The 23,525-nt window shown below is 38.8% G+C and overlaps 2 protein-coding genes across 2 annotated transcripts; both read left to right on the forward strand.

Annotated features, from left to right (window-relative positions):
- Positions 1-1,473: 1,473 nt before the first annotated feature.
- Positions 1,474-16,536, forward strand: LOC120630786 (slowpoke-binding protein). Its single transcript, XM_039900061.1, has 10 exons — positions 1,474-1,789; positions 5,050-5,179; positions 5,283-5,354; positions 6,350-6,452; positions 7,798-7,983; positions 8,805-8,986; positions 10,982-11,153; positions 12,772-12,888; positions 14,431-14,573; positions 15,976-16,536. Exons 1-10 carry the CDS (start codon positions 1,492-1,494, stop codon positions 16,025-16,027), a joined length of 1,455 nt encoding a protein of 484 aa, XP_039755995.1. The 5' UTR covers positions 1,474-1,491; the 3' UTR covers positions 16,028-16,536.
- A 766-nt stretch (positions 16,537-17,302) lies between these two features.
- On the forward strand, positions 17,303-23,366 carry LOC120630787 (mitochondrial 2-oxoglutarate/malate carrier protein-like). The gene is made up of 6 exons (XM_039900062.1): positions 17,303-17,536; positions 18,416-18,640; positions 19,825-19,998; positions 21,312-21,414; positions 22,263-22,381; positions 23,182-23,366. The coding sequence occupies exons 1-6, from the start codon at positions 17,466-17,468 to the stop codon at positions 23,363-23,365; spliced, it is 876 nt and encodes a 291-aa protein (XP_039755996.1). The 5' UTR covers positions 17,303-17,465; the 3' UTR covers position 23,366.
- The last annotated feature ends 159 nt before the right edge of the window (positions 23,367-23,525 follow it).

The following is a 23,525-nucleotide window of genomic DNA, read 5'->3' on the forward strand; positions in this document are numbered from 1 at the left end:
AACGGCTATTATCACAAGAGGACTGACACGCATTGACACTGCTTATTTCCTAACTCCGGGCTGGTACTGAAAATTCTATTTAAGTTGTAGATCCCAAGTTCGATTTCCGGCATAATGGGCATTTATTATTTCCGGATTTCCTCTGCTCTGGTCTGGTGGGAGGCTTCGGCCTTGGCTAGTTACCACCCTACCGATAAAACATAACGCTACGCGATTTAGCGTTTCGCTGTCGGTTAGAAACTGATTAGAGGTATGGGTTAAATATAACAGCCATACTCCTTAACAGGTTAGCCCACTACCATCTAGGACTGCATCATCACATATCATCAGGTGAGATTGCAGTCAAGGGCTAACTTGTAGTGTAATAAAAAAAAGCATTGCTTTGTCCCGGTGTAAAGGGCGTGGTTGTCGATGTTATTACAATCACATAAGGCTTGACTCTTTTGAAGTTTTGAAGTTTTGGTCTATTTTTAACTATAAGACCACCTTTATATATAAGATCCGCAGTGTATAAATTGCAGACGTTGCTTTCCGCTGTATGAATTTTAGTTTTGACGACTGTATACAGTGTTTTATCGTAAACAGTTTCATAGTTAGTGAAATAGACATTTACTATTCTTCTGTAGCGATGAACACATGGCAGAGCATGGCGTTAAAGGATTTTAGTTTTGTATTAATTTTCTTCTTAAATCGCCATGCCTGTTTCCGTCTATTTTTTCCCACTAGTCTATTAGTTAGTTCCAAAGTACGTAGTATTACCGCGGACGCAATGGGGTTGCGCCGTTCTACATATTTCGACCACTCTAATAAAATAAAACGCGATTACACCCCACAAAAACGTTAATTTAATTATTCAAATTACCACACAATAGGTACTATACCGTCCCGCTTAGAGCTCGTTATTCAAATTAGTTTTGCGCTAAGAGCCCATAATAAATTTATTATCTTCACCTAATCCGAAAATCGCTCATCCTTTGTCTTATTATAAAAAAAAAAGTTGTCAAACTTAGTTCATAATATAATTTCATAATGTCAATACATATTTAAAGGTGCTAAGGTGAAAGATTATTTTTTTCCTACGAGTTGTCTTTTATTTTTTATTTCGTGATATTTTTTATGTTCGATTTATTAGTTGTTTGTTTTTGAAATTTCATGTTGAAAATTAAAAAAAAGCACATCAGCGAACCAAGAATTTCTTGAATCTATCGACAGATTAATTTAAAAATAACCATCCTATTTACAATTATTTTTTAACAGAGCTGTTTTACTTAATTTAGTCTATGCGTCGCCTCGCTCGCACCATCGCAGATAAATGTTATTTAAAACTTAGCATGAATTCCAGTTTTCCAATTCACTATTCCAAATTTGATTTGATTTGAAATTTATTTTTATTTTTGTACCAACCAGGATATTGTTTCTGGATTTTAGGTCTTCCATAGCGCTATATTTAAAATTTAAAAATAAATATTACATAGACCAACAAAAGTGTAGATGCGCTTTAAGTACAAGGATTGTAGAGAATATTTACGTCGGATATCCCGGAAAATGTTTAACTTATACCAACATATAAAATCCGGTGAAAGCAAGGAACAGAAGGAGCCGGAGACCACTGGTCACGACAGGTTCTACCAGGAACGTTCGAGGTCGAGCTTTAGGAAGAAAAAACGGCGTGGGGCCTGCCGTAGAGCGCAGTCTGCCGCGGAATTGGACCCAGAGTCTGTCGCTGCTGCTAATAAGAGAGATGCTTTTCGCATACGCTCTGTTTCTACGGACAAGGAGGAAAGTGAAGGTATTTATATTTTTTAAACTTACATATCACATTCGTCCCTTTAAGATAAGGTGTCATTCCAGCAAAGAATTGAGAACATAAATAATCCTCATTCAGCCATTATGTATGCAGTGCATTTGTCCAAAAACAGTGAAAACGCTCCACGCACGTCACGTCACGTCACTTTACACCCGTGGAATGTTACTAGCTCACAAACTTTTTCCTGGTACTTTTTCATTTTATGGTAAACTTTTAAAACCTTGGAGGTAAAATAATTACTCATACACTTATATCTAGTGACTTACCGTTTGTTCAAAACACTTCTAAAGTAGAGTGGCTATTGATGCTTCAACATTAGTCGCGTATAACACGGTATCTGTATGTTCTTAGTTGAAAAATGTGCTTTCCAGTGTTTTTCTAAATACGATGTATAATTAAATTTTACGCGAAAATAAATTAAATTATACATCATATAAAAGTGATATAAACGTATGGTAAAGAGTAACCCAAAAAAAACTGATTCATAGAAACTCGAGGGGCGGCCTTGAACTGGATATCGCAGTGTTAGTAGGCCCCTCACTAGGACAGATAACAATAAGCAATGTCGATAGAGCCAGGTTGATCATTGACCCCGCGGCCCAATGTTAGAGCCGGTCTAATTATAGAGACAGTCTGATGATAGAAGAACCGGTCTTCTGATAGAGCTAGTCTAATGATAGAGCCAGCTCGATGATTGAGCCGGACAGATGATAGAGACATTCTGAGGATAGAGGAGCTGGTGTAATTATGGAGTAGGCTAATGTTAATGATAGATCCAGTCCGATGATTAGGCCGGACAAATGATAGAGACAGTCTGATGACAGAGGAGGCGGTCTAATGATAGAGTTAGTTTAATGATGGATCCAGCGCGATGATAAGGCCGGACCGATGTTAGAGACAGTCTGATGATAGAGGAGCCGGTCTAATGATAGAGCTAGTCTAATGATAGATTCATTCCGATGCTAGAACCAGTCTGTTGATAGAGCCAATCAAATGAGTGAGCTGGACCAATTAGAGACAGACTTCCGCTATTGGAACACACAGATTTTGGGTTCTTCTCATTTTTGACAGATGGCACAACGTGTTATAATACAGCATGCACTATTAAGAAATTCTTAGTACGGGTTAAGCAATCGACCATCGTTCCCAGTTATTATGACTAGATAGTAAATATGAGACTTTTCTAATCTTGCCCTTAATTACTATTTTATTGTTTAGCCAATTTACATTGATAGAATATTTAGGTACATAAGTCATGAACATTTTATTATTTCTTAGACTAAAGTTATTTTATATCAAAGTAGTACGTAACTTACACAGTCGTGTTAACTTGAATCTGTCTTGATATACTTATTTTAATTTTTTCTCTATTAAAAGAAAGACTATTTTTTTAACGGAGGGAAATATATTTTCTGTAAGTACATTTATTACTTATTGAGGTTATATTTGGGTGTTATGAAAATTAATCTTAATTTGCTATACTCCGCGAAAAGCAGGAGACTCTGTTTCTGTATGGTGTTATTTATAATTTCTTTAATCCTTACTCCACACCAAACAGATGTTCAGGTATGTTTCCTGTACACACGTTTCGCTGCGGAGCATCCTTGGTTAGGACTTCGGCTTCGCTTTCGGAGGACCAAATTCGAATCCCGGCTCGCACCTCTTTTCTAAGTAATGTGCGTTTTAAGCAATTAAACATCAATTGCTACAACGGAGAAGGAAAACATCATGAGGAAACCCGTACGCCTCCATAATGATCTCACAGGGTGTGGAGTCCACCAATATGTACCACCGCACTAGGCAAGTGTGGTGGACCTAGCCCCACTGGCGTGCATAGGGCATGCAGATGATATCAAATGAAGAAAATCTCCAGTATGAGTTATAAATCCACAAGGGCATGCTTTTTATAAGTCTTTCAATGCCTCTACTTAAGTTTTTTATAACTGGTACTGGAGATTTTCTTCATTTTATATAATCTGCATACCCTGTGTTTACCCTCTATGCACGCCACTGCCTAACCCCCTTAATGGCCTGAACCCTTCTCATTCTTCGAGGAAATCCGTGCCCGTGGGCCGGTAGTGGGTTGATATGATGAAGATGACTGCAATTTGGATAGGATCCTTTTCATTTAGTAACGTCCAAATGCCAATGCGAATTCCCAAAAAGTCCTGTCGAAAATTATACCCGGAAATTGACATTTATAGAAACGAAACATGCGTCAGAGCATTTATAAACGCGTCCATTAATTGAATTATGATATCATAAGCCTCATTATAAGAGTAATCGTGCATAATATTATTACTAGTTATTAGATACATACAGGAAGTCATACATTTGACTACACTTTCGAGGGGGTGAGTTCGAATCCCAGCCTCTAACTTTTCTGTGCGTTTTTGGCAATTGAAATGTCACTTGCTTCAACGGTGAAGGAAAACATCGTGAGGAAACCTGCATGTCTGAGAGTTCTCCATAATGTTCTCAAAGGTGTGCGGAGTCCAACAATCCGAACTGGGCCAGCGTAGTACTACGGCCTTAATCCCTTCTCATTGTGGGAGGAGAGCCGTGCTCTGCAGTAGAACGATAATGGATTGATATGGCGATGTTGGTGATTAGTACATACTATATCACAACAGTTTGTACTATACAATTTATTAAAGATTATTATAACTCCCAAACTCCTCGAATCTAACATACCTAGTTTTCAGCACTGATGCAATGTTAATCGGTTTTTTATCGGATATAAAAGTGCTGTGTGCACAGAACTTCACCATCTCGTTCCTCCGTCCCCAAGCCCCCGGCTCGTGTCAGTGTAACGCTGGCTATGGAGTTGACTCCTAGACCTTCCTAGTTTGCAGCACCGACGCAATGTAGCCTTTTTATCGGTTTTTACCGGATATATGTGAGCTTCATGAACTTCACAATCTTGTTCCCCCGTCCCCGTTCTACCACAGAACAGCGAGTCGCCGTAAGCGTAAGTATATAAGTGTATAATGGTTGATATTCCATCACACGCACGAAGCGTTTTTATCCACGTTTCTGAAACGTACCGCTAGGTTATGGCCTCGAGCTCGACCAGTGTTTCCTGCCACGTACAACTTGAGTACCTTCAAAGCAAGAGTGAATAAGCTTCTTCTTGGCCAGCATGCGCCATGTCCAACCTAGACCTCATCATTGCTTTCCAACAGGCAAGATTGTCGTCAAGCGTTGGCCTATATAAAAAACATAGATTTTTGTGTTTGTAGAAGAGAGCTCCGAGCGTGCGCCACTTGTGTCACAGAAAATAGACTCGCTGGCAAAACTACTGTTCAACAAATCGTTAATGGGTTCCGGGTCCGGGAAGTCGTCACCCTCGGAGCCCGCTGCTTCACCCAAGTAAGTGCTACAATATTGGGTTCTTCGGTTTTACTTGCTGATGACCTAGAATGAATAAATAAAGATTAATTTATGTTTTTTTTTTTTTCATTTTCCTTTCTAGACACGGAGAGCGTTCTATGGAGAGTTCAGTCGCGTTGGCTATCTGTAATGAATATTTAGCGCACACTCCGAGGTAAGTTTTAAGTTCATAAGTTAACCCTAATCGGTTTCTACGCGACATCGCGCCGGAACACTAAATCGCTTAGCGGCACGTCTTTGTCAGTAGAACTAGCAGCGGCCAAAGCCTCCCACCAGACTTAAAGAGCTCTGTCACAAAACGGTAGAGCTTTTACTACTTAAAACGTATGTATGTTTATAATATAAATACACCCCACCAACCGGTTTCCCTTCGTTTTCCTAATCTTAAGGTCGCCTGGAAGAGATCGCTACAACATCGATAAGTAATAAGGCCGCCCTTTGTATCCTACTTTTTGAGTTTTTTTTTTGTGTCCATTGTTTTTTTTCCTCTTTGTGGTGTACAAATAAACAGTACTAAAGAGGAATACAGTCAAACCTGGGTAAGTGAGAACTGGATAAGTGAGAAAACTCTTTAAGTGAGAGTAATAGCCAGGACCCGTCATTTTAAGCTCCCGAAACCTGTATTAGCGAGAAACAGAAACCTTTGTAAGAGAGACACGGACCTCCGTAAGTGAGACTGCTACTTATCTATACCTCTATAAGCGACAGTCGAGCAAGCAATATTCGACAAAATTTATGAGTTAGAGAAAAACATTCAAAATACAAAAACAGAAACCCAAACGAAATTCACGGATTTTTTTAAATGTACCTGAATAAGTTCTAAATAAAATAAAATTACATAGTGCATGAATACTGCTGCGTACCTCTATAAGAGAGAAACGCTACCCATGTACCTGCATTAGCGAGAAACTCGGGTTAGTGAGAAACCTCTATAAGCGAGAATGAGATTGTGCTCCCTTGAACTCTCGCTTATCCAGGTTTGACTGTAAATAAATTAAGTGTTGTTCTGTTTATGGGCAATGGTTTTCCATCAGGCTATCTGGATTGCTTGTTACGTTAATTATAACTTTAAAAAAAACACCCAGACGCATGCAAATGTTCTTGGGTGGTGATATCAATCAGATAACGTCAACCATTTTGTATTTTCAGGTACCACATGCTAGCTCAGTTGAACCCAATTGGTGCGCGCGCAAGTAAGAAGTGGTTCGCAATACACGACAACTCTATAAAGGCTGACAGACTCCTAATTCTGGTCAGCAAACCCACAAAATTGTTCATAGGTTTAGTTTTCGCCTCACACACTTGCCTATATTGCTATCTTCATTGACCCATCTCCGGCCCTCTACACAGCACGGGTCTCCTCCCACAGAGAGAAGAGGTTAAGGCCGTAGTCCACTACGCTGGCCCAGTGCGGATTGGTGGACTCCAAAAACCTTTGAGAATATTAAGGAGCATGCAGGTTTCCTCACGATGTTCTCCTTCACCGTTGAAACAAGTGATTTTCAATTGAAACTTAGATAATCCTATGTTATATATTTCCTAAAGAACCACTGTAAGCATTTCTATATTTTTACATATTACAATACTAGCTGACCCGCGCAACTTTGTCTGCATCAAATCGGTTATTATCTGATTTAATATCTTTTAGCATTTCTATACCCGTCGTAACGTCTATAAGATAGGTCCAATTTGAATAATTTAAAGAGGAATTTGCACGTGCATAATTAATTTAACTATAAAACTATTTATTTGGATAAGGATCTGATAGGAACGTCCCTATCTTAAGATTGTACCCGTCTTTTGATTGACAAATTATAACAAAAAGCGGTTATTGTGACTTAACAGTTAGACATTTAGCCTCCCGGACTTTTTTGTAGATAATAATGATTACTTTAAACTTGATGTCCATCCATCCATACGTACATACATAAATCCATCCATCCATACATCGATACTCTCAAACTTTCGCATTTATTATATATGTACGCATGCGTTCGATCGTTGTCCCATATACCTTGTGACTCGCTGTTATCTGTGAATAGTTAGGTCCTTTATGTCCGACAATATTTATCAGATCTTCATTAAAATTACACAAAACATATTTGATAGTACCTATACACTTTCAAATATAAAAATAATGATATAAATTGGTTTAAATTTAACGGAGCTATGAAGTAAAATTGATAAAATATTTCATCTCATTTCCCGGGAGAAACTTATTGTTTTAAATCCGTTCAGTAGTTTTCACGTGATGCCCGGACAGACAGACAGACAGACAGACAAAAATTAAATAAAAATCTGTTTTGGACTCAGTATCGATTATAAAGCATCCCCCGGTAAAATTTTCAAAATATATGAAATGTACAGAAATCTTCCAGTTACAGTTTTATTATAAGTATAGATATACGTTGTGCATTTCATGTAATCAAAATGAATATATTAGAGGATAGCAAAGGCTCAAAAAGCGGGACAGAGAGGCTACAGGCACAACATTTATACTCCCGATAAGTTATATAGATAACTACATACATTGTATCCATGCGAAGCCGTCAATCGTCAAACGGCAAACGTAATTTAACACTTGTACTCTTCCCCAGATGCCTTTAACGAGTCAGTGCCCCATAGAGCCCAACGAGACGTCCCGCGGTCTCATCATGGAGCTGTTCCGTGCGTTGCACCACCCCTATATCTACCCGGTGCTGGATGTGGAGCTGTGCAGCGGACACGCGCTCGCCGTGCTGCCTTACAGCTCCAGGGGAAGCTTGAAGGACCTCATCTTCAAGGTAACAGCTGCTAGACGTCTCCGGCCTCATGATGGAACAGTTTCATCGCTCTTATTTATATCCTTAGTATACTAACAGCTAGCCTATACATAGAGGTACATTACAAAAAATGTAAGTTAATTTATCAGAATATAATTTATGAACTTAGTTAAACTTATATTAAATAATATGTAAATTTGTTTGCGCGAAATGTTGGAGCATAATGCGTACGTACGGAACCGAGTGAAAATAGTGGTAATCTTCCGCTTATATGTACCACTGCTGAAGGTATGCCTGTACAGCAAAGTTTGGCTTGTAGTGCCCCCATCCAGCTCAAGGCGCGGCTTGAAGGACCTCATCTACAAGGTAACAGCTGCTAGATGTCTTCGGCCTCACGATGGAACAGTTCCATCACTCCTGTATCCAACCGGTGCTGGAGGCAGACCTGTGCAGCAAAGTTGAGCATGTAGTGCTCCCATACAGCTCGAGTGGCAGCTTCATCATCATCATATCAACCCATTACCGGCCCACTCCAGGGCACGGGTCTCCTGACAAGGGGTTAAAGCCGTAGACCACCACGCTGGCCCAGTGCGGATTGGAGGACTTCATACACCTTTGAGCACATTATGCAGAACTGTCAGGTATGCAGGTTTCCTCACTAAGTTTTCCTTTACCGTCGAAGCGAGTGATAGTTTTTAATTACTTAAAACGCACATAACTTGTAAAGTTCGAGGTGCGTCCTGGGGCTCGAACTCAGCCCCCGAAAGTGAAGTCAAGGTCATACCCACTGGTCTATCGCCGCTTCATAATTATACTTAATCTAGCTAAACTTCATATTGCAGACAACATGGAGCGAGGACTACGTTCGTAAATATGACTCGGTCGGCACCGGCCTGCCGCCCACCCAAGTGGCGAGGTTCGGGCGACAGATGCTGGAGGGCCTGCTGTTCCTGAAAGAGAAGGGCTTTCCTCCTTTCCGCCATTTGCACACGGGCAATGTCATGGTGCAGAACGGTGTGGCGAGGTCGGTATAGTTCTTTATGTCTTATTTCCTCTTCCATTAATTTGATTCCAAGTTATGTTCCGATCATCAAGCCATCGAATCTTGCGAAAGAACAATGTCTTAATGTTGGATAGCAGCAGGCGTTACTTTGCGGAATTCCATCATACATTACGAAAATTAAGCTTAATTTGCTGTACTCCGCGAAAAGTAGAAGTAGTACTTTTCGCGGACTACTTATAGCAAATTATAGTGTAATTTATGAAATTTTAAATTTAGGATCGAAGAAATTACAAATTACACCTTGCAGATTTTCCTGCCTTTCGCGGTGTAAAGCAAATTAAGCTTAATTGTTATCATTCCCAAACACTAAAAAACATTCATGTTCACCACACAAATTTTTTCCAGTTGTGGGAATCCACAGCCTTGGATTTAGAAAGCAGGGTCGCTGCCCTCTGCGCCGATCGACTATCGCCATCGTCTCACTACCATGTAATTCATATGTACGCATCAAAAGTGCCTATTTGAATAAAGATATTTTTGACTTTGACTTTGGTCGTGTTTCCTCTCGACAAAGACGAACGCCGTACCGCCGATTTAGTTTCAATCCAGAAAATTCAATCCAGAAACATTCATTCACAATTAAACTTTACAACTAAAAAGGAGCATGTATCAAAACTTCGTAGTGCTAATAACATTTGCTTAAACAAACCACGAACAAATTACGGTGAAAGACAATAGCTTTGAAGGAGCATTAATGTAAAATAAATTACCTAACGACATTAAAATAGAACAAAATTTCAATATTTAAAAAAAAAAACTTAAAACTTTTGTAATTGACAAAATCTAAGTGCGGTCCTGGCTATGAATGAATGAATGAATGCACTTTTATTGTACACCACATAAACATATAGTAAAATTATAAGTGTAAAAAATTAACAACAAGTACCTATACAATTTGGCGGCCTTATCGCTACATAGCGATCTCTTCAAGGCAACCAAAGGCGTTAAAAACAGCTCAAGAAGAGAGGTGGTGCATTTAAATAAACATGCATATATACATATATATATATATATATATACTGGCTATGTATGAAAGTATGAAGTATTTATTTATAATTTTACCCTCAAGTTTTTTATATAATTTCTGATTGTTTCGTACGTGCCGTTGCTTGTTGTTTTAATATTACCTACATGAAATTAGTTATAAATATTCTCATTGAGTGAAATTTTAATTTATTTATTAATACAAAAGTATTTTTGAAACAAAAGAAGTGTATTCGGGCCATATGCAACAAAGGTCCTATGCAATAATGCAAGCCGCTCTTTAAATCTCTCAAATTACTAACGCTGCCAGGTATCTACATCTTAGAATCAGCATGCTTCGTAAATAGGTACAGAAGTGATTTTTTTGAAATATGCGGAAATATTGTACCTTTCAATACCCGTTACCGATATAAGTGTTAATAATATGATTTTGATTTAAAACAAATTGCCTATAGCTATTAAAGATTTGCCATTTTTGAAATTCAAGGCAAAATTACGTGACTGGTTGGTTGATAAATGCTATAACTCGGTAAGGGAGTTCTTGGATAATAAAATATAATTATTAGTTTAGTTATGTTTATTGTTCCATACAGTAAAATTAATGAAATTTTATTACATTCAGCCGATTATTTTGTTTTTTTTTTTTTTTTTTTTAATCTTTATTTATTTGGGACTTTTATCCAACACTGATATGCCAGCCCTATCATCCCTTAAGTAACTACGAAACAAAAAACCCAATAATTATATTAATATAAGGGAAATGTAACAGATACAATCTGTTATTGCTGCCTATGCATTGTTTATTTTGATGTTTTTTTAGTTATTACGTAAATGAATTTGTTTAAATTAAGATATGCATGTCATATATTATGACTAAACATGTATACCTACAATGTTTTATGCAAATAAAATGTTTTGATTTGATTTGATTTTGATTTGTCTGTAACCACAACCGTTCTCTCCTCCGTGCAGGATCTGCGGGCTGGAGAGCACGTTGGTGGGCGCGCCGCCGCGCCGCGCCGCGCGCTCGCTGGCGGCCGAGCGCGCGGAGTCGCTGCAGCTGGGCCACGTGCTGTTCGAGATGTGCGCCGGCGCAGCCTGCGACCTCACCCTGCTGCCCGCGCTCAGCAACACCTACCCGCAGGCGAGGAGCATGCGCTATCACACTCACTGGCTCGTTGCTCTACGGCATTGACTCCTGAAGTTGTCCAGGAGCCACAGAAACAAGAGCCTACAGAACCCTCATTCATTGTACCCAAAAACGGTGAAAACGCCCAACGCACGTCTCATTTCACAACCGAGGAATGTTGCTAGCCCACACGCTATTTCTTATTTTCCCGTTTTTGTGGTAAACGTTTAGAGCATTAGAGATAAAATAATTACTGTCAAAATTCAAAATTCATTTATTTCAAGTAGGCCTTATGTAAGCACTTTTGAAACGTCAAGTCTGTCTGTGTGTAGTGACTCTACCACCGGTTCGGAAGGCAGATTCTACCGAGAAGAAGCCGGCAAGAAACTCAGCAGATTGCTCTTTTCCAACATCATTTTAAAGTTTAACAATCTTTAGTAATTTTCTGTTTGTGAGACATGAGAGTGGAGTGGCCCAAGCTTCCAAGCAGCCTTGTCGTTAAGCAATTCATCAATCGTGTAGTTACCACGATTTGTTAAATGTGTTTTAATATATTGTTTAAACTTAGGTAAAGGTAGATCTAATATTACCTTCGGTATCATGTTATAAAAGCATATACCCATCCCCACAAAGGATTTCTGTTCTTTTACCCTCTTCCAGAACCTTTGAGGTCCCAGCAGTGGTTTCACGCGCAGCTGGACGTATTATGCTTGTGTACAGGTCCTGTGGCCAAGTCCCCAAACGCCGAATTGAAAAACTTTGGACTATAGTCGGTAGGAGTCCGAAGTAATTGCAGCCGCAGACACGCCTCGCTATAGACGTTCGCTTTGGAAATTATTTTGAAACCGATTAAATTGATAAAAAAATAATAGGTTTCCTGATTATCAGAAAATAGTCTGAAATCTGAATCTGAAAAGATTGTATTACTACACCTATTTAGGACAAAGTAGCAGTTTTAAAACTGTGAATTTATTCAAAGATATTTGCAAAACTGAACTAAACACAATCCACTCCTTTCCTTACTGTTCCTGGGTTTTCTAGTTCGTTCGTTTTGAAGGAGGTGGGAATAATCGAAATGATCTCACTTTATCCTTCTTACTTTATCACTAACTGTCCCTGCTTTTGGTTGCTAGGTAGTGGAAATTATCCAGATGATCTGACTTTATCCCTAACTGTCCCTGCTTTGGGTTCTCCAGGTGGTGGAAATCATCAACATGATCTTATTTTATCACTAACTGTCCCTGCTTTTGGTTGCTAGGTGGTGGAAATTATCAACATGATCTTACTTTATCACTAACTGTCCCTGCTTTTGGTTGCTAGGTCGTGGAAATTATCGAGATGATCTGACTTTATCCCTAACTTTCCCTGCTTTGGGTTGTCCAGGTGGTGGAAATCATCAACATGATCTTACTTTATCACTAACTGTCCCTGCTTTTGGTTGCTAGGTCGTGGAAATTATCGAGATGATCTGACTTTATCCCTAACTTTCCCTGCTTTGGGTTGTCCAGGTGGTGGAAATCATCAACATGATCTTACTTTATCACTAACTGTCCCTGCTTTTGGTTGCTAGGTGGTGGAAATTATCGAGATGATCTGACTTTTTCCCTAACTGTCCCTGCTTTTGGTTGTCCAGGTGGTGGAAATAATTGAGATGATCTTCAGCACGCGACCTCCGACCCTGCACGAGCTGGTGTTATGCGAGCTGTTCCGGAAGATCGACTTAAGGGAAATGAAGGGTTCTTGCTTACCAGTAAGTGGAATAGATACAACTTTATGCCCGTTTTAACTAAACCTAGGAATCGCCTTAATAGGATGCCTAGTGATTTAGGTGATTCCTAGAGAGAAAAAACGTTTCACGAACTCTTATGTCATGTCAAACATCATAGACAAGTTAGGTTATATGAGTTTCCTAGTGAACATCGATTGGTGGAAAATGTATGCTTAGGAATCTCTATCTCCATATCTCACCTATCTATAGGCTCTGGTGAGTGACAGGGACACCTTCATATGTTAGAGCGAGATAGCAATATTATGATTAGCTTATTCAATTCCAAGCCTCTAGGAACTCCAGTACAACATTGCTTACCCGCTAAGCCTGTAGGATGTGCCTTTATTATATAATGGTTGCCTGGAAGAATACACTATAAGTGATAAGGCCGCCTTTGTTACACAAATTTAAATTATTTGTACCTTTGTTCTTTTTATTTATCTCTGTTTTGTTCTTGTGTGCAATAAAATATTTTAAATGAATGATTTATTGATGTGTTGACGTCTTTGATCTTTCTTTTCTAGGCTATGTATTTGGCATTTTCGAGCGAGTGGTGTGTATAAATACATATACAACGTGTAACAGAATTACGAAATAATACTGAAGTATGCATAAGTATATTTCATAAGGAATCACCATGTCAAAATATTAAATCAATATAGGCATATTTATTTTTCCATTCAAACGAATTCAAAATATTCTAAGTGCTTACTTATGACAACCCTATTGAAGATAAAAGACCGACAGGCGCATAGTACCAACGCTACGCGACGCGTACTTAATAAAGCATCGCTTTAATGCATGTGATGTTAGGGCTGTATCTGATTGCTTTCAGTAAAAACTATGGCAGTGGTTTACTCAAAAACTATTAGGTTTTCGGTTTCACAGATAAGTCTCAGAGACAGTAGATAATGTACCTCTAAAGCCGGTGAAGTATTCTTTTGGTTTACATTTTCACATTGTACATGCATCGCAAGTGCCTTTAATAGTCCATAAAAATATAACCAAATTTAAAAAGAAAATGGACTGTAAGAATATTAATATTAGAAGCAAAAATAAACTCGTGCAGTTTACTACACAAAAATGCAAATTCATTCAAGGGCAATAGTATATATTTTTTCATAACAAATTACCAAATGAAACCTTTGAGATGTCTCTCAATAAGTTCAAAGTTTATATAAAACGTAAGCTTACAGAAAAATCCTATTATAATATTAAGGATTACTTAAACGATAAAAAAGCTTGGGTGTGAATTGCTCTAGCTTCATAGCTTAATGTAAATTAACTGTGAGATGGTGATAACAAAAAAAAAAATACCTGGCTAAGTTAATTGTTGGCTCTTCTTAGACCAGGGCGCGTTCGGGACCCTCGTAGCTTTAGGTTTAAGTTGGCGAACGAAGTTATCACCATCCCCTTACAATTATGTAAACATATGTATGTATGAACGCTTCATAAGTGCCTGTAATTTTGAATTTGAATTTAGGGATAACTATGGAAAACAGTTTTGACCTTGACTTTTGGCAGAACTTCAGCCAGCGTCTGTCGGCCCCGTGCCTGGCGCTGCTCAGCGAGGTGGCGCGAAGGCAGGCCGGGGCGCGGGACGAGTGCACCCCCCCGCGGCGCGGGCCCGCCGACCCTGCCACCCCTAACACCCCCCCCACGCGCAGGTTAAGATCAACAGTTTTTTTTATAGTTATAACTAGTTGCCCGCGTTTTTCATCCGCTTTTATTACGGTTCCTTACAAGTCCCGTGGGAACCGTTTGCTCTTCTGGGATAAAAAGTAGCCTATCTTAAAAGCCTATCTCTCTATGCCAATAATCAAGTCGATTGGTTGCAATTTCACCTGGTGGTAAGTGATGAAACTTATAAAGATGGTAGCGCGTTAGCCTGTTACGGAGTATAGTAGTAGTGCCCCTAATCAGTTTCTACGCGACATCGCTCCGGAACACTAAATCGCTTAGCGGGACGTCTTCGTGCGTAGGGTGGTAACTAGCCACGGCCAAAGCCTACCTTCCTACCAGACCAGACCAGAGAAAATTCAGAAATTAATTTCCCAAATGGCCCCTGCCGGGAATCAAACCCGGGACCTCCTACTTAAATTCACAGCGCTCATTTTTCGCCAGGAGGTCGTCAAAATCTTAATGAAAGAAACACGTCGTGTTGGCAGCAGTGTAGGGATGATTACAATACTCCCTAACAGGTTAGCCCGCTACCATCTTAGACTGCATCATCACTTAGCACAGTGAGATTGCAGTCAAGGGCTAACTTATAGTGGAATAAAAAAAACAACAATTACCAGCAGTGGCGTGAACTTCATACAATCACAAAAGCACTGCCTACCCAAAAATTTATATATAATATGTAAGAGGAGGATTTTGCCGTTTTATACAATTTTCCTGCTGTATGGTAAGTAACACAATGCACGCCACTGATTACGAGGTCATCGGCTTGGCAGTAAATTATTGCCACATAACAAAACTTGTAATCTTAATATATATAAATCTCCTGTCACGATGTTTGTCCGCGATGGACTCCTAAACTACTTAACCGATTTTAAATTAAATTGGCACACCGTGAGCTAACTTAAGAGATACCTTAGATCTTCTTCTTAATATTATAAATGTCAATGTAAGTTTGTTTGTTACGCTTTCACGCAAAAACTACTTAACCGATCCTCATGAAACTTTGTACGCATGTTCTTGGAAGTGTTATAAGTAATATAGGATTTTACTTTTTTTTCCCGACATTAAGCTCGGTTTCCTTGGGAGAGGTGGTTTTACACCATAACTTTGACAAATTATAACCGATTTTAATAATTATTTTTGTACTATAGAGGTTTTATTTATTTATTTATACTCTTTATTTGCACACAAATAAAAATACAAAAAAAGAATAAAAGAAAACACAGACAGAATATAATATGTATTTAATTTTGCCTTAACTTTGTGTAGATGAATGTGGTTGGATATAGAGGCATAGCGATACTGAATAGTTTAATTTTTTTAGAACTACAAATAACGGGCAACAGTGAACTAGTGAAATATAAAATAAACATATTTACGTTTCAGACGTTACGTGGTAGAACAAGATTACACTGAAGAATGGGTGCATCAGTGGTGACCCGTCGACTTCGCGATGCGTTTTAAATATTAAGTGTTCTCAGAGAGTTGTTATTACCTCCGCACGTCACGAAGATTTACATCTACATGGGAAACGAAACGATTTTTTCTACTACAATTTAGCCCTTAATTATTTTATTATTTAGATGGTAACTTGCTAAGCTGTTTCTAAGCGAAATCGTAGCGGAGCGCTTAATCGCTTAGCGGCACGTCTTTGTCGGTAGGGTGGTGACTAGCCACGGCAGAAGCCTCCGACCAAACATAGCATTGAGTGAGAAGGTAGTATGATATGTATGAGCAAGAGTGAGAGGGAAGATAGAAAAATGCATAATGGCGTCAGCGGAGAATTGGATGCATAATCCGTTGTGGATAAAGTTGAATTAAAAAGTTGCTTTACCAAACATTTTATTAATTTACTTTTAGCATCTCGAAACAAATGTAATTCCTAGATTGACTCTCTCATTTTTTTTGTTTTTAATTTGAATTTATTTGGTCAGTTGAGGTGCTAACAGATGGATTTGGATTTTGTAGGCAAATTTATTTTTTATTTTATTTGGCTTTGCAGTTCTAGAGGTAATAACATTTCTCTGACTATTTAATTAAGTAAATTATTTATTTGTATAGAATATTAGGTTACATTAATAATACAATTATATACTAGAGATTATGTAATAGAATAGCAACATATTGAAATATAAAACGCCTGAGTATTTTGAAAACATATGTTTTTATTTACTAACTTTGCCTTTGACTGCAATCCCACTCGATGAAACTTAAATTAAAAATGTAATGATGACACGCACAATCATACACTCAATCATCGAGACAACAATTTAAGGAGAGCACTGTCGCCTGTAATACAGGTTTTTACCTAAATCAGGGACAGTAGATTTTAAATTGCACCATTACATACATTTATTACAAACACACCAATATAATTTGTGAGGTACGCATTTGTTTGAATAAATATTATAATATTTACTTTACTATATAAAAACTATATGTACCTACATTCTTGTGAATAAACTATTTTATTATTATTATTATTATGTAAGTTTATTGCTTAAATAAAATAAAGCAAAATCTAGCCAGGCGAAGCGGGCTGGGTACGCTAGTATTTACATAAGAATCTACAATAAGGACTGAAAACAAACATTGACAAACATTTAAAACTCAAAGGTCGGGGGACTTTGGGAGGAAGAACGTCATAGGTACTTGTACTGGCAACTATCATGTTATATCACACGTCAATCAAAATCAACCGACACGTTGACGCTTAAAAGCTCGACACAATCCAAAAAACCTACACGAAAATGACTGTTAATTAAGTAAATGCTTCATTTAGCAAATGTTTTTCAAATACTACCCAAATTTTACCAAAATAGGCAATAGCAAATAGCACATAGGTAATACAAGCAATACTATATATTTTGTCGGCAATGGGAGACAAAAAACCAGACCGGAAACCTATACCAGGATGGTTGAACTTTGTATTCGGAGGAATGAGTGGGTAAGTTCTACAGGATAATTTTGTAGATGGCGTCTTTTTACCACAACCCTGTAGGGTTTGCTGCTATAAATAGCTTCCAATTCGCATTGCTCTAGCATTACAATAATAATAATATATATACTACGGAAGCGGTGATAGCCCAGTGGGTAGACCTCGACTTCACTTTCGGGGGGTCGAGTTTGAATCCCAGCACCTCGAATTCCACGCACCTCTCACTTTTCTAAGTTATGAGCGTTTCAAGCAATTAAATATCACTTGCTTCAACGGTGAAGAAAAACATCGTGAGGAAACCTGCATGAGAGTTATCCAAAATGTTCTCAAAGGCGTGTGGAGTCCACCAATCCGTACTAGGCCGTAGTCAACACTACGGCCTTAACCCCTTCTCATTGTGGGAGGAGAACCGTTAACTGTGCTGTGCCGGTAATGGATTGATGAAAATAACATTATTACGCAAAGACCACAGAATTAAGGATATACAGAACCCGTGTAGTAGTGTTTTCGAACTAACGAATAACTGCTTCATATCATTTAGCAGTTGACGGTTATTATTATACCTCTCATGTTATCAACGTTTTTGTTATTTTATAAAATGGGGAAAATGGGAAAGTTTGTGAGCAACATTCCGTGGGTGTGAAGTGAGATGAGCGTGGGACGTTTTCACTCTTTTTGGACACAATAATGGCTGAATGAGAAGAAGAAGTCTTCATTGCACATACATAACAAATTAAACGTTAATACAAAACGTATGCAAAAAGGCGGCCTTATCGCTTGCAGCGATCTACTCCAGACAATCTTTGGTTGGAGAAACATATTACATAAAACGGGATAGTGCAATATCCAAATTTGCACATGAGGTTTCCTTATGTTCTGTGATTCCAGCATGATGGGCATATGCGTGGTTCAACCAGCTGACTTGGTAAAGACGAGGATGCAGCTTATGGGCCCAAAAGGTGACAAGTCTGTGATGACAACCGTATCTGGCATACTTAAGAACGAAGGCGTTTCTGGGTTCTACAAGGGGCTTAGCGCTGCATTGTTCAGACAAGCTACATATACGACTGCGAGACTGGGTATCTTCAACAGCATAAACGATTATTATACGAGGTTTGGGATTCCTATAATATTTAGGTTTAAAGACAAATTTTATTCTCAAAACAACACAAACAACTTAACATAAAAAAGTGGTAATATATTATTTATTTATTTATTCAAAGCGCCACCAACAGAATCACAAATAATACATTGTCAAGTAATAATAAAAACACATATGATTCAACTTATACGTAGCTACAACATGCTTATTAACTATTCAGTCGAAGCTAAATGAAGATCGAAACTATAACACGAAAAGAAAATGTAAAAAAAAAACCAAACTAATTCTTTAATATCCAGTTAGTGTATAGGTACATTTAAAATGATACATATAAACGATGTCTCATACAAAAAATCTCTTTAAGTAGACTATTCTCTAGTAGTGCTTCCTCGACCTGTATATTTGATACCTTTTTATCTCTCGTCACCAAATTGTACCTTTTACCTAAACGCTCTATTTATCTTCGTGATTTTTCTGTTTATTTATTTAATAAAAGTGTATTCATTCATTCATTCATTCCTCACCTCCCTCATAGGATAGAAAAACAGAGCTTAGATTTTAGTAGGTAACACTAAATTACTGGAATGTAGGTACCTACTTAATAATTATGCTTACCTTCGACTTTAAGCTACGGATAATTACTTATCAACACCGTACCGTCGACATATTACCAATTGTCAGGTTTTAGTGACACCGGTAGTCCACGTTAAGCAATCGCTCGTCGAGGCAGGTAAGGTCAAACATGAAATTGTTACTTTCGTGTTCTAATTCTAAGATCGCGCTTGCTTACGAGATCTTGTATGCTCGAACACGATCGGTCAATCAACCTAGCCTACGCTTACAAAAATAAACCGCTCATTACTTTATTTTAGTAGTAGTAGAGTTTTTTGTGAAAGAGCTCTTCTTCTACTTGGTTGGATGGTTGTCCACTAACCATCAGGTGGGCCATCATCATGATCCGTCGATTAATACTATTAAAAAAAATAAAAAACTCGTTATAAGGATAAGGATAAGGATTTCGTTCGAGTTTCGTTTCGAGCTATATTATTTTCAAATAGTTACTGTTTTGAGCCATTTTTTTAATTTTATCGCTTTTATACAGGTCCATACATATAGCAGCGCGTGTGTCATTCAGAAATCAGTAAGCAAAAACAACGCTGGTTTCATAAATAAATAAATAAATATACTACGGCAGTTCGCACGGTGCTCCGAGTTTCCCAATGAAGCTGGTAATCGGCATGGTTGCGGGAGGACTGGCCGCGTTCGTCGGCAATCCAGCGGAAGTGGCTCTCATCCGCATGACGGCTGACGGTCGCCTGCCACCCGATCAGCGACGGAACTACAAGAATGTATTTAATGCGCTTTCCAGGTACCTACATCATCATAAGCTTTCATTATCAACCGCTGGCGTTCTAGAAAATTTCAAACCAACTTTCATGGGACCGGCAACTCTCTTTCCACCAAATCTTGGGTTCTGTCCAGCACGGAGTCGCCACTCAAACACCTTGAGACAACAACAACTATCTGCACAATATATGTGAGCTGCCAACTTAGATTTTTCTTCTGACCTCATTCCATATAGCAGCTACATTATCATTTCAAATACTGGACTTTATTATATTAATGGTATTTACTATATTATTAAGTATCGTCAGCCCAATAATTTCCTACTGCGCACATGCTCCCCTCTTTCTTGAGTGAATGGACTTAAAGCTTGTATCACTGAACAATGTTAGTAACAGACTGGGACTGTTCCTATACAAATTACAGTTAAAATGATCTCTCCATCGTCATATCAACCCATGACTGGCCCACTACAGAGCACGCATCTTCTTTAACACTGAGGGATTAAGGCCGTAGTCCACCACGCTGGCCCAGTTTGGATTGGTGGACTTCGCAAGCCTTTGAAAACGTTACGGAGAACTCTCAGCCATAGATACAGGTTTCCTCCACCGTTGAAGCAAGTGATATTTTAATTCCTTAAAACGCAGATAACTCAGAAAAGTTAGCGGTGCATGCTGAAATTCGAACTTGACCCCACGAAAGTGAAGTCAAATTCCTACTCGCTGGGCTATCACTACTTCTTTGTCTCCATTTTTTTGTCTCCATATGAAGCGCAAAATGTGACGAGTGACTCTGAATTTATAAATAATAAAGTCTTTTTCGTGATACAGCGACAATGCAAGCGCAGCGCCAAAATAGTTTCAATCAATGTTTTGAGACAAACTCAAAGTGATAGCTTGTAGTGGTTATAACGTTTTCAAATTCAAATAACCACATTGTATTACTGCCACAGCGTGGTATAACGCCAAGAGGTAGAAGATATATTGTGATCGTAACGTGCTATTTAAGACACGAGAGCAAAAACCGCCCAACTGTCGGCTGTTAGAAAAATCACATTTTTATTTGTAGTTCAACATTCTAAGCGCTAGACCGACCAAGCAGTTCTTATTAAGATTTAAGACGGTGCAAAAAATTCTTGCGATCTACATATCACCGCTGTTTATTGCCGCAACTGGTGACAGAAGGCTTTCCTTTTTTTGCGCAAAGGACCAGTCTGGCTGATCATTGCGGAAATTCGGCATTCCACGCGTGCATGAACTTTACAGCAATGAGTTTATTTAAAAGTTGTATTTAACTTTTTAACTTTAACTTTTTGATTGACTAAAACTTATCTTGCAGGATAATTTCTGAGGAAGGCGCGGCGACGTTGTTTAGGGGCGCGAGCGCGACCGCCACCCGAGCCATGGTGGTGAACGGAGCGCAACTGGGGAGCTACTCACAGGTTTATTTTCTCTTCACAGATTTTCACATTCCACTGGCTATAAGTGGTGCAACTGTAGGGCTAGACGGGGAGAGTTCCAGGACCCTCAAGCTTCCACATGTTATGAATTAATCTCCTTTTCGTTTCACTAGCTAGCCCCAAGTTAGCCCTTGCAGTCAAGGGCTAACTTGGGGCTATAACAAAAGCGCAACTGGGGAGCTACTCACAGGTTTCTTTTCTCCTCACAGATTTACACATTCTACTGGCTTTAAGTGGTGCAACTGTAGGGCTAGACGGGGAGAGTTCCAGGGCCCTCAAAGCTTCGCCTTCCACCTCTTATGGATTCCACTTTTTATAGATCCACTTTCTTTTTGTTTCACTACAAGTTAGCCCTTGACTGCAATCACCTGGTGGTAACTTATGATGCAGTCTAACATGGTAAGGGCTAACCTGTAAGAGATATGGCAGTTGTATTAAACCCATACACCTAACCAGTTTCCACGCGACACAACAGGTACTAGTGACAAATCGCTTGGCGGCATTTGTCGGTGGTAACTAGCCACGGTCAAAGCTCCCCACCAAGCAAACGTAGATTGCAATCATGGCTTACGGCTAGGTGAGAACGCACAAAAGTCCCGGCTAAGTTTGTTGTGGGCTCTTCTTAGGCCAGGGCGCGTTTGAAACCCTCGTAGCTTTAGATTTAAGTTGGCGTACGAAGTTATCACCATCCCCTTACAATTATTTTACATAATTGTAAGGGGACATATATGTATGAACGCTACATAAGTGTCTGTGATAGGTCTACATGAATAAAGAAATTTTGAATTTGAATTTGAATTTGCACTATGAAACGTGTTACTATGTTGCAGGCGCGGGAACAGCTGTTGCCAGTTTTAGGCCAAGGGATCGTCCTACATTTTATCGCTTCCCTGATCTCCGGATTGACTACAGCCTTAGCTTCTCTGCCTGTAGACATCGTGAAGACACGGTGAGAATCCGTTTCCGACTCACACTATTCTTGTACCTACGCTTTTTTTTTTGGCTTGGTGGAAAAGCTTTGCTAACTCCGACCCTTGGGCAGCACGGAGGTTATGTGGGACTCCCCCCGTCTAAAAGGGGTATACCCAAACTAAAAACCACCGCGGCATGTCCCTCTTGTTGGCTTTGTTAGACACCCGTCGAACCCGTTTTAACTTGTAGGTTAACATTTATGTTAAGTTAAGAAACCGTCTTGTGAACGGTAGCCGCTTTATACCTAAGCTTTTAGCTACCTCCGTTTACCTTTTCAACACACGTTGTGTGACCACAAGCAACTATGAATATTTTGCATAACGTGTGGTGACATGAGTACTAACCTAACTGACTTTTATAAGACTAACTTTATCATTTTAACTTTTTTATACTGTTTATGGTTAGCCACGACCAGCTAAAGCCAGTGACGCAACTAAATCAATAACAGTAAACTATAAACGTACGATTGCTATCTTTTTCAATAGAAAATGGTGGAGCACGGATAAAAAGTTTTATACCAGCCACTTTAGCTTTAGTTTACTTCTACAGATTCAATGCTTAATAGATATTCTATTTCGTAATCATCATTATCAACCAATCACAAGCCCACTTCGGGGTACGGGTCTCCTTTCGGAATGAGAAGGGTGGCAGATTGGACTTAACATGTCTTTGAGATCAGTTTTCTAACAATGTTTTCCTTCGCCGTTAAAGCGAGTGATACTAAAAACGCACGATTATTAGTATTAATTCTAAAAACGAACGATTTTCTATTAACAGTGTACAGAATTCAGCAAAAGGGGTCAACCAGTTTCAAGTACTGGGCAGCATAATAAAGGAGGAAGGAGTTCTCACCCTGTGGAGGGGGTTCATCCCCACGTACGCCAAGATGGGACCCCTGACCGTGCTCATGTTTATATTCTTGGAACAATGGAATGCGTTATATTATAGGCTCACTGAATAAGCGACTTAGTGTAGTCTTATATATAATATAATATAATAATAATAAAATCATTTATTCACACGATTATTAAATTGTGACAGAAATCATAGTTTGATTCCCACAACTGGAAAATGTAGCTGTGATGAACATGAATGTTTTTCAGTGTCTGTATTTTATAAGT

The sequence above is a fragment of the Pararge aegeria genome, chromosome 17 (assembly GCF_905163445.1).
Source record: "Pararge aegeria chromosome 17, ilParAegt1.1, whole genome shotgun sequence".
NCBI lineage: Eukaryota > Metazoa > Arthropoda > Insecta > Lepidoptera > Nymphalidae > Pararge > Pararge aegeria.

What these genes read in the sequence shown, in the direction of transcription:
- LOC120630786 (XM_039900061.1), top strand. Translation starts at nt 1,492, where the DNA reads ATGCGCTTTAAGTACAAGGATTGTAGAGAATATTTACGTCGGATATCC. An exon ending in TGAAGGACCTCATCTTCAAG is followed by an intron (nt 7,984 to 8,804) that starts GTAACAGCTGCT and finishes TTCATATTGCAG; the next exon opens with ACAACATGGAGCGAGGACTA. An exon ending in TCAGCAACACCTACCCGCAG is followed by an intron (nt 11,154 to 12,771) that starts GCGAGGAGCATG and finishes TTGGTTGTCCAG; the next exon opens with GTGGTGGAAATAATTGAGAT.
- LOC120630787 (XM_039900062.1), top strand. Translation starts at nt 17,466, where the DNA reads ATGGGAGACAAAAAACCAGACCGGAAACCTATACCAGGATGGTTGAAC. An exon ending in GTATTTAATGCGCTTTCCAG is followed by an intron (nt 19,999 to 21,311) that starts GTACCTACATCA and finishes CTTATCTTGCAG; the next exon opens with GATAATTTCTGAGGAAGGCG. An exon ending in AACTGGGGAGCTACTCACAG is followed by an intron (nt 21,415 to 22,262) that starts GTTTATTTTCTC and finishes ACTATGTTGCAG; the next exon opens with GCGCGGGAACAGCTGTTGCC.